General features: G+C 45.0%; 1 protein-coding gene across 1 annotated transcript; it reads left to right on the top strand.

The window, feature by feature from the left end:
* The first annotated feature begins 1844 nt into the window (after positions 1-1844).
* On the top strand, positions 1845-10849 carry lrrc4bb (leucine rich repeat containing 4Bb). The gene is made up of 3 exons (XM_034571406.1): positions 1845-2385; positions 6346-6951; positions 7069-10849. Exons 2-3 carry the CDS (start codon positions 6709-6711, stop codon positions 9052-9054), a joined length of 2229 nt encoding a protein of 742 aa, XP_034427297.1. The 5' UTR covers positions 1845-2385; positions 6346-6708; the 3' UTR covers positions 9055-10849.
* The last annotated feature ends 383 nt before the right edge of the window (positions 10850-11232 follow it).

Below are 11232 nucleotides of genomic sequence, written 5' to 3'. Positions count from 1 at the left end.
TAAGAGTTTAAGGGGGCTTGGGTTGTATTGGAAATGCCATGCACTCGTCCTCTGGATAGTTGGATTAGCTCGCTCCGCTGTATTTCTACTCCAAGAGCCTTCCTGTACTGATGACACAAGCAATACAGCGATGAGTGTTTGTTCATTTACTGTGCACAAATGCATGTCCCTCTCCCTCCCTGCACTCCATCGCTCCCACACACACACATGCTCAAGGGTGCTGGCGTGCACACAAACACACACACACACACACACACACACACAGGCGTACCATACGTGCATAAGGGGAATATCAGATTCAATGTGCAATGACACAGTGAGGACATAGAGTGGAGAGAGGGGGAAGGAGGATGAGCAGAGGCGGAAGGGTGGGTTTGGCATGGGTGGCGTGGAATCTCTTTTAAATGGCGCGGGGGTTGGAAGGCAAAAAAAAAAAGATGCACGGAGAGAGGAGATGAGAGTGGCGAAAAGGCAGTGAAAGGCAGCGAGGGTCGAGCGAAGAGGCTGGATGTGGGCTAAGATTTCAGCATGAGTGAGAGGGAATGAGGAGAAGAGGGAGAAGGAGGGAAAGGAGGAATATCCTCTGCACCACTGTGTGACTGGAAATTTAATAGAGGGGGAGAGATAGAGAGAGAAAGAGAGGGAAGGAGAGAGGGGTAGATGGGTGGGAGAGAGAGAGAGAGAGAGAGAGAGAGAGAGAGGCTGAGGAGGGGGAGGGGAGAGGAAGAGAGAGGCAAAAGGCACAGAGACCTCATTGCTGTGCGGCTTTCAGCAAAAGCTAGTGGTCGTGAACAATGCTCACTACGGCATTCACGGGGAGAGGGAGGGGAGGAGTGAGGGAGAGGGTGAGGAAGGAGGGAGATGGAGAGGGAGGTGGGAGAGTATATATCTTGGGGGTCTTTCTGAAGCAGAGCTGACCTGCTCTGTCCTTTGACCTTTACTGTGAGCTAAGACGGACTCAGATTTATTTTTACGCACAAACTAGAGGACACAGAGTCACAAAGGGCTGCTTCTCTCCTCCTGCACACATCTATCAGGGGGGATGAGGATGATGGTTTAGAGGAGCCGAGGCGCTTGACACGTGTGGACAAACACACGACGAGGATCAATATGCACAGGCCAGGCATGCAGAGAGAAAGATCGGCTTCTCCTCACCTACTAAATCTGTCTTTATGGGCTAATAACTTGCCGACTTTCTTTGCAGTCCCCTAATTGAATCCGTTCAGTATGACTCCACATATGCACATTAGCGGAGGATTCAAATGGTTTGGGTTTTATGATGTGCAAACCTCACAGGGGTCGCAGGGCGTGGATGCCGACAGCAGGTCACATGTGGCGGCTGGTACAACTTTAACTTCACCTCCGAGATCCGCTCCGGGGACGAGATAAATAAACACTCACGTGCAAGAACACAGAAGTCACTAGTTTGCTAGATTACCACTGAGCATTCATTATGGAGTATAGGCCTCATACTCTTTAAAGCTCAATGGGCCGGGAGATGTTTCCCACTGCAGATGTTTGGTGGCTTTTGTGGTTAAACAGGTGCCCCCGTGACACGGTGATAAACGCCGAGCACACTGCAGAGCTTAATATCTCACTTTAGCATGAGCGACACACTGACTCAGATTAATGATCGTGGAGTGCTGCTGAGTCATATTAATACATACTCATTACATGTCTGCAGCTTATGCACAGATGAAATTGAGAAAAACAGAAAGAATATATATTTATATGCAGATCTGGTGACAGCCTGGTTAGAGGTGTTCTTTATCCAGGAGTCCTTGGTCCTCCATCTATTCTTCTATTGCCGCCTTAGTGGGATTCTGGCTGAAACATACGGAAAGTGCGTAAAAGGAGTCGCTTATTCTGGACGCAAAAAGCTCTGCCCAGCGGGCGCCGTCGCGTTGTGCTGCCTGCGTTCCTCCCCACTGATGATGATAAGGCGCACGGGTGCACTCGTCCAGGACCTCGCTCCTACATGTGATAATACCAACATCCTCTCCTCCAGCGACACCTTAATCTCATCTCTGTGTTGATTTTATTTTTTTGCCGGAGTGTGTGCGCGCACATGTGTGTGTGTCCGTGTGAGTGAGTGTGTGTGTGTGTGTGTGTGTGGATTCTGTTCATCTTTAACCTGCCATCACTGTAGCCCCCCGCGTTGCGTTGGCGCTGCGGATCTAGTCCACGAGAACAAGAGGCAGCTCACAGCCGCGGAGACAAGCGAATCAATTTAGGGGGGACGAGGAGAAAAGGAGAGACAGACAGCGAGGCTGGAGGAAGGAGAAGGAGAGAGAGAAAAAAAAGAGCGGACGATCGGGGAGGAGAAGGAGGACGAGAGGAGAGGAGAGGAGAGAAACCATCGAGCATCGCGCCGCAAACATTGAGGTACGTGTGGATATTGGATGTACAGGTAGAAAAAGGGGGGTGAAATGGCCGGCGTAATTATTGCATGTGTTACCCGACATGCATGGATGTTGGAATCGGTCGTGAAATGATGGAGATCGGATCGTGAAATGTTGCACGGATGGTAATCAGTAAATCATTAATACCGGTATGGAGAAAAAAGCTCATATGTAGTGTTGTCAGTGCGGTGCTCATTGCTAACATATTCTAAAAAAATTAAAAAAACACCAAAAAAAAACATGGCTCCTTATGTAAGTGTTTTCCTACACGTCCACACATTTTTCATATCTCGGCCATATGGATTATTGTCGGGGTGCAGTCGTGTTGTCATTACCCCGAAGACGGAGAATGGATGCAAGCCATTTTGTAATGCAGCATGTGCAGAATTAGGCCTATTCAGAATTTCAATTGCGTTCCCGAGAAGGTGCGCCGTAGTGCGCGCAGCTGCATAGATGAATAAGGCCATTCTGTTGAATTGTAGGAGATATTATGCTGGGGGGGCTGGTGGGGGGGCTATATGATGAGGAGAGGTCGCGGTTAAATGACAAGATGCACGTTATGTCCTCTTTTATCTTTCTTTCTTTTTTATGTGTCCACCCCCCCCCCATCCATATGTTGGAGGATTGAGAGACTATACTTGTCATCATTTGCAAGGGGGGTTTGGGGGGATATTTGGCATCAGCCTGACAATTTCATCTTTTTTTGGTTTTAATATAAGCAATGCTGGTCGTTAGAAACTGGTGAAATGCGTCCCAGCATCCTTCCCTGATTCCCACGTCCTGAATCAATCTGGTGTTGTCATAGTTACAGTAGATGATGTTGGCCCTGCTGCTGCACCTGAGTCGCTTTGTGTTCGTCTCCAGACCGTCGGTAAATACATGGGGTCTAATTGGGCCTTTGCGTAGGCATGTACAGGAAACATCTCACGGCCATCATAGATGTTTTAATGAAAACAACAGGACTCTGCCTCTTCATAAACCTTAATGGCTCTGTTGAGGGGGGGAAGCGAGGCATTGATACAATCAGGCGCTTACGATGATGTGATTGGTTTGTAGCAATTGGTCAGCAGCTTGCAGCTAATTTGTCTTTTCACGACTGAGCGCTCTCTCAGGCCTGATCGAATAATCAATATCTACATGGTTGCAATCTGCTCTTGACATGGAAAAACGGCCAAGATCAAGAAAGAGAAAATACGTATGAGTGCAATTGGTTGGAAAACATACGCCACTCGGCCGTGTCGCAAGCCCCAAAGAGAGCACATCTTGCACAAGAGAGATGAGGAGGGAGGCCGCCGGGCGACGGAGTTGGCCCTCAGATGAGTCAAGGTGTGATTTTCGCAAAATAAAGGCCGTCTTCTGCGTATATGTGCTGTTGCTCTCTCGCGTGCTGGAGAACTTGACGCCAGGTCGAGGCAACAGGCGTCCCTGCTTCTGAATTCAATGTCTTCTCATGCAATTTTAACCTGTGTAGTTTACGTAGATGGTTAAACCGTCTCCCCTCAGCGACGCTTGCTCTGTGAGAAAATGCTCAGTTCCTTCAATGTTAAGAAAAAGGCTAAACATGAAATGCATTTGAGCATTTTGGCCTTAAATTTTAGACCAACGTCAGAATGTATACAACTGCAAATCTCTCCCTTCACCATGACCCCCCCCCCCCCCCCCCCCCCCCGTACTTTTGTAGATTTCAAAAATGGTGGCAGAGGCAGGAGGAATTCTTGCATTCACATTTAACCACGATTATTTTAAAGACAAAGCACCACCCTTACAGTATTTTCATTACCAATGTATTGAAAAACTGTGTGGTCAGATCTTTGGCCGTGCTGAATATTCATGATGTTGTGTTTTGATGCCTGCATGAATCATTTTCTGACGAGCTAATCATTCAAACTACCAGGCCGCCATTCTGGAACAGATGCAATTCTGACGTCTGCAGCAGACATTGAGACATTTTCTCTCTCTTTTTTTTTCTTTTTCTTCCAATTCCGTCAAATAATTGACAACAACAATTACCTGCTGGATGGGGATGAGCGAGCAAGAGAGGGACTCTATAAGGAAGGACGGCCATGTAAAGAACAGCATCAGGAGGAGTGTTGCAAAGGGGCTGCATACTGTAACATGGAGGTTTCGAGATTTGTATTCGTAAATCTGTACTTGGTCTCGAAGCGGAGATGGATGATGTTTTGTCAGTTCTGTGTGGCATTTGCACCCAAGTGTGTGTGTGTGTGTGTGTGTGTGTGTGTGTGTGTGTGTGTGTGTGTGTGTGTGTGTGTGTGTGTGTGTGTGTGTGTGTGTGTGTGGGAGTGAGAGAGAGTCTGTGGCATGTGCAGAGCATCTGAAAAAGTCTATTTTTAGCACATACTCCCTTATGACCTTTCTTAATAGCTGCTTTAAGAGTTCTCGGAGCTATGTTTTTAATAAAGACGGATGTTGACCTAATCCTCAGACCTTGTAGATATTAAGATTCATGGCAGGTTTGTTCACTCTGTTGCGATATCGAAGGCCAAGGTTCGACTGTGTGCTTCGTCAGGTTCCCCTGCGCTTATGTAAATATACATTTTCTTATACGTAGCTGGATTTGCAAGATTCAGGTTTTTTTTTCCTCTAAGTGTCTCTGGAGCAAAAGGCTGTTTATTGCATAGGCTGTCTGCTAATGAGGAAACACACCTTAAATGTTGTGTCAAATATACATTGATTTAGACCAAAAAGGTGTTACTGACCGGTTTTGCACGGCAAACGTTCATCAGGCTCAGCTAAGCACAGTAATGTGGAATAGGGCACTGGACAGTAAAAACACAAGATGGTGAGTGAGCAGGTTGCCACAGCAACAGTGTTTCTGGGTGGAGATGCTAAGAACTGCCATGGAAGCTTTGAAAAAAAAAAAAAAAAAAACTGTTTATCAGAGAGTAAAATATTTGAGAAGTGAATCTTTTTTATATAAAATCAATAATGGTAACACAGTGGTCACATAATCTGAAAGGTAACAAAGATGCTCTTGTTTGTGGTCCACAGAAGGCACAGGGTTGTGACTGGCCGAGTCTTAGTGTCGAAATTGAGGAAACAACGAACACTTTCTCTTCGGTCGAATCATAATAAGGGAACGAGAACCAAGCATTTCTAAATTTAGTGAGTCTGCTGATGCTCGCAGCCATTTCTGTTTCGGGAAGTGTGTGGCACTCTCTCAACCAGAGTCACACAGGATACAGATGCATGTATTCAAAGAGCCACGGCAGTATTTTTGCAACATGGTCACAATCTGGTTGTTGTTGCTGCCTTTGTGTCGCCAGTTTCAAGTCGGGGCTGTTGTCTGATTGTGTGTCACTTGTTGTACACAGAATGGGCATTGCAGTAAAATCTCAGGAGTCAATAATCATTCCCTCATATCTTAATTGCTAAATTACTCCATGCAGGCATCATTTGTTATCTCATTTGTAATGCTGTGCTGCTGCCTCATGATGGATTGCATGAAACTCTGCATTAACCTTAGGTCTAGATAAGTCCCACCGGCAGCAGTAATTGCATCCAGCAACTTTAAATTCCTTTAAATGCAATATTCTACTTCTATCAGTGTGTATCTGACTTGGCAAATGCCAGTATCATAAAGTGGACGATGAGATGAGACTGTCATCCTAATCGTTAGACTGCCGCACTCGTGACCCAGCTTGAGCTTTTTTCAAATTTTGTGGCCATTTCAGACACGCCATGACCCAGATGTTGAGTTCAACCTATAAAGAAAATGGCAGCTGACTCACCAGTTAGGCTACAGGTCACAATTTTAGATTCACCTCTTTGGAAACGAAAGCCAGACTCCGCTCTTATCGTACATTCTGGTGACAGGACAGTTTCATATTTTTGAGATATAAATTCTGTGTGATGAGGCTAATATCTTGCACAGTGCACTTGCTTGACCTCTTTCCTATTTCTGCTTTTCTCTCTTTCCCTACAGTGAGACGCACTAGCCTCCACAGAGACAACACATTCAGGAGCAACCCCACCCCCCACCTCCAGAATTCGATTCATCTGCAAAAGATTGTCATGGGAATTGAAAAAACAAATCAGGGTTCCCTGAAATGACATGTTGAAAGTTGTTTGTCAAAGATTTGTCAAAGAAGCATGAGCAAAGTAAAATAAGAATCTGTGAATAATAGATATTCTTTGATATAACATCACACCTTGTTCTGTGACAGTGTAAAGGAGGAAATAACAGAATAAGAGGATCAAATATGGACATTAAGATAAGCACTTAAATTCCCTCATTTAGAGGTGACTTAACATTATTGCAGTAGGGGTGGGTCATGACTCAGTTGCCATGCGTGTTGTCACGGTGACCAGCCCCTGTGCCCCTTCCCCCCTCCTCTGGTTGGTCCAGCTTCTGTTGTGGTTTCACAACCATGGACCTCAACTTGCAGAGGCGGCGCCCCCCTGCCCCACCCCGTGCACCTGCTCCAATCAGGCGAGCCGTGTCATCTGTACAAGGAAGAGTTTAGATCAAGTCCCAGAGAGTATTTCAGAGAACACAAGATACCTCAATCTACAAGAAAACACCATTCAGGTAAATATGGCCTCATCTAGGAGCCACGACCACACTTTCACACTGAGTAAATTGAAGTTGACAGCAGTAATTCTGATGTTGCTACAACTTGCCTTCATGTTTTTGTTTCCACACTAGGTGATCAAGTCTGACACTTTTAAGCACCTGCGGCATTTGGAAATCCTCCAGCTCTCCAAGAACCACATCCGACAGATTGAGGTGGGAGCTTTCAATGGCCTCCCCAACCTCAACACGCTGGAGCTTTTTGACAACCGTCTCACAGTCGTACCGTCACAAGCCTTTGAGTACCTCAGCAAGCTAAGGGAATTATGGCTACGAAACAACCCCATCGAGACGCTGCCGGCATTCGCCTTTCATCGTGTTCCCTCTTTGCGCCGTCTCGATCTCGGGGAACTCAGGAAGCTGGATTTCATCTCAGAGGCTGCCTTTGAAGGTTTAGTAAATTTACGCTTCTTGAATCTTGGCATGTGCGGCTTGAAGGACATCCCTAACCTCACCCCACTATTACGACTAGAGGAATTGGAGCTGTCTGGGAACCAGCTGGGTATAGTTCGGCCTGGATCCTTCCAAGGCCTAGCATCACTTCGCAAGCTGTGGCTAATGCACTCCAGAGTGTCAGTGATCGAACGCAATGCTTTTGATGACCTCAAAAATCTGGAGGAGCTCAACCTCTCCCACAATTCCCTGCATTCCCTGCCCCATGACCTCTTCACCCCTTTGCACCAGCTGGAAAGGGTACATCTCAACCACAACCCTTGGGTATGCAACTGTGATGTTCTTTGGCTCAGCTGGTGGCTGAAAGAAACAGTTCCCAGCAACACCACATGTTGTGCTCGCTGCCATGCGCCTCCAGGTCTAAAGGGCAAATACATTGGGGAACTAGACCAGAGCCACTTCACCTGCTATGCCCCAGTGATCGTTGAGCCACCCACTGACCTCAATGTCACAGAGGGCATGGCTGCTGAGCTGAAATGTCGTACTGGAACATCAATGACCTCTGTGAACTGGTTCACTCCGAATGGCACTCTGATGACCCATGGATCGTACCGCGTTAGGATCTCAGTGCTTCATGACGGAACACTGAACTTCACAAACGTGACCGTGCAAGACACCGGGCAGTACACTTGCATGGTGACCAACTCCGCTGGAAACACCACTGCAACCGCTGTGCTCAATGTGTCTGTGTCAGATCCCAGCAACAGCTACAGTTATTTCACCACTGTCACTGTGGAAACAGTAGAGACAGTAAGAGGAGAGGAGGAAAACTCGGCAAGACAGTATATTAATGAGACTTTCATAGAATTCCCAAATCCTACTGTTCAAAGAGGGGTGGTACATGGGAGACCTGGCATCACTACATCTCCCTCACCTTCCTCTCTTTCCTCACTGTCCCCACGAGCTAACAGAGGTACGGAAAACTCAGTGACTGTGTCGATAATGGATGTAACTAACATTCCAGGCCTGGATGATGTAATGAAAACAACTAAAATCATCATTGGTTGCTTCGTGGCGATCACTTTTATGGCAGCTGTAATGTTAGTGGTCTTCTATAAACTCCGGAAGCAGCACCAGCTACATAAGCACCACGGCCCCGCTAGAGCCATCGAAATTGTCAACGTAGAAGATGAGATTGGAGCCGGGGCAGGAAGTGGAATCTCAGGTGGTTCAACGATGAATTCTGGCATGGGTGGAGAAGGAACCCTGAGGAGACATCATCCAGAAATAGTCAACCTTCCCAACATTGGCCGTACAGATACTCTCAACCATTACTACAAGACCCATCATTTCAACAACAACGTGATGGGTCTTAGTATTGGCGGTGAAGGGATCGGACCAGGAGGGATCATGAGTAGCAAGAACCTGCAAGGCCAGGATATGCCCATCTCCTGTACCTCAGTCCCAATCTCCTCTAATATGCTCTCATCAGGCAATGGCACCAATCCCAATTCTATGTCCCCACCTCTGCCGATGTCTCTCCCCATGCCTACTATGGGCTTACATGGATCAATCAAGGGTTTCATGGGCCAAAACCAGAATCCTCAAATGGAGCCTCTTCTCTTCAAGGGCAACTCGAAGGAAAATGTTCAAGAGACTCAGATCTAAAAAAAAACAAGAGCAAGGAGTATAGAGAGAGAGTGAGCAAGAGTCGAAGACAGAGAGGGGATTGATGTCGGGTTTATGCACGGAATGATTAGACACTAAGAGTGCATTGACGTTACACCAGGAAAGAGGATAGACTGACACGGCAATACACAAACACATAGACTTATTCGTGACAGTGTACAAGCCAAGGATTTCCACAATGGGCCACTTTGTGTTTGTAGTAACGATCATGGCCATGGAGATCAAGGAATGGACATTCTACAATGTAAATCTGTGCCAAAGCAAATGTTTTTTGCAGTTTCTACAAGCTGTGTTCTCGTAGGGGAAAAACTAGCCTTTCTGAGTAATCAGTCCCGTATTCGTTGTTGGCCAGCAGAGATGAAAGACATGCACAGCACTTACCACACTGAAGACCGGAGATATTACAGACAAAAAAATTTTTGAAGAGACATTTTTCTTCCACACAAAACGCAAGCCACACTCTCTCTCAAGTGACTCAATAGACTCCCTCAAGGTGAAAATTATGTAGGCATAAATAGATGGACAAAAAGGTACAGTGCAGTACAAACTACTGTGAAAAATCCACAAATTATATAAATATATTTTCATTTAAATATGTATCATTGCAGACTCCGATGCAGAGATATTTTGGGGTGGATGTATAAGCTGGTATAGTTTGTTTCTTTGTGAATAATCAGGGGTGGCGATAGTGACGGTTGGTTATGATACATGTTTTAAGTTTGGCTACTTCTCAGAAACATAAGGGCTCAATTGCAACACTCATTGTGAATCTTTGAATTGGCTTTGTGACATAAAGTCCATTTAGGTTGTAGAACAGTAAATGCAGATCTCTGTTTGACAAACTTTTGTCTGTTGCTTCAGTAATAATCATTACAAACTTTTGTGTTCTAAGAGTGTATTATGTATTTTGTAAAAGCCAGCTACTTGGTATTTGAATTTGACGATTCTGATACTTAAATGCCAGCATCAAATAATGGTAAAATTATGTTCCACAAAACATGGAAAGGTAACTCGATGCAAAGATCTGTATGGGTAAAATAAAAGTGTTGACAATGTGTTATTTAAATCAGATCAGTAGCCAGATATTTGCTTTTAGACAGGAATTTGATATGACCTCCTTGCTCATGGTTACCATAATCATGCCATAAAATGCTGTCATAGGGATGATCAGACATCTATCTACAGCAGCATTGAAGAAGGGATTAAAACATCCATCTTTGGATGATTGGAATGAATGGAAATGTACAGTATATTAATAATAATAATGTCTGGTTGTATGACAATTGTAAGATCCACATTTTTACAGTGTAACTTTCATATGTTAAATGCCATTTACGCTTCTTGCGTTTAAACTATGTATTTCTTTATTTTTGTTAGTTTGATATACTGTGTACAGTTGTCTAGCCATGTATCATTACGTGTGAAATAAATCAATCATATATTGGGTTGTGGCGGGTCAATGTGGCAACCACATGAGTTAAGAGTGAGACGTTATGCAGCCCTCTGTACTAAACCTGGATTGAATGTATGGTTTTGTGGTTTAGCCATTAGTCAGCCTGGTAATGATAGGTGCCACCTGCTCTACTAACATGTCCAGACAGGCTTTTAGTCACTCTCCTGTAGTTGCTCTACAGACGCTACTGGTTTTGCTAAATTAGTGTTTTTGAACGAACTAGATGATGTTATTCCTAATGAAGGTGCTTTTGTCTGAAGTTAGCCCTCGATGTGCTTCTCCATGGCAGATTCTTTAACACATGCTTTTGAAATGTGAGGTTAAAAAAAGAAATCCATTGAATAAATCACCTTTCTCTGGGATGACAGACTGTATTTATCAAGCAGGAGCCTAAAATGTTTGTTGCAATTGAGCACAAACTGGACAACACCAGTTATTTTTAGATAAATGTACCTGAGACAGTATCAGCAAAATCACATCGACACTTTTTTTGACTGTAATGCAGCTGTGTACGTGATTCTGCTGTGTTTTTGTTCCTTTGGTTCTTCTTTAATTTGCACCCCCCCTCCCTCAGAGGTGTATTGGCTCTCTCTCTCTCTCTATATATATGAGCTGTTTTGCGTGATGGTTTTTGCTTATCAAGTTCACACTTATTGGGAGAAAAGAAAACACTGAAGAATGGTAATAATAATGTTAATGGTGTG

Source organism: Hippoglossus hippoglossus, chromosome 19 (assembly GCF_009819705.1).
Source record: "Hippoglossus hippoglossus isolate fHipHip1 chromosome 19, fHipHip1.pri, whole genome shotgun sequence".
NCBI lineage: Eukaryota > Metazoa > Chordata > Actinopteri > Pleuronectiformes > Pleuronectidae > Hippoglossus > Hippoglossus hippoglossus.
This window is presented reverse-complemented; position numbering and strand designations above follow the sequence as displayed.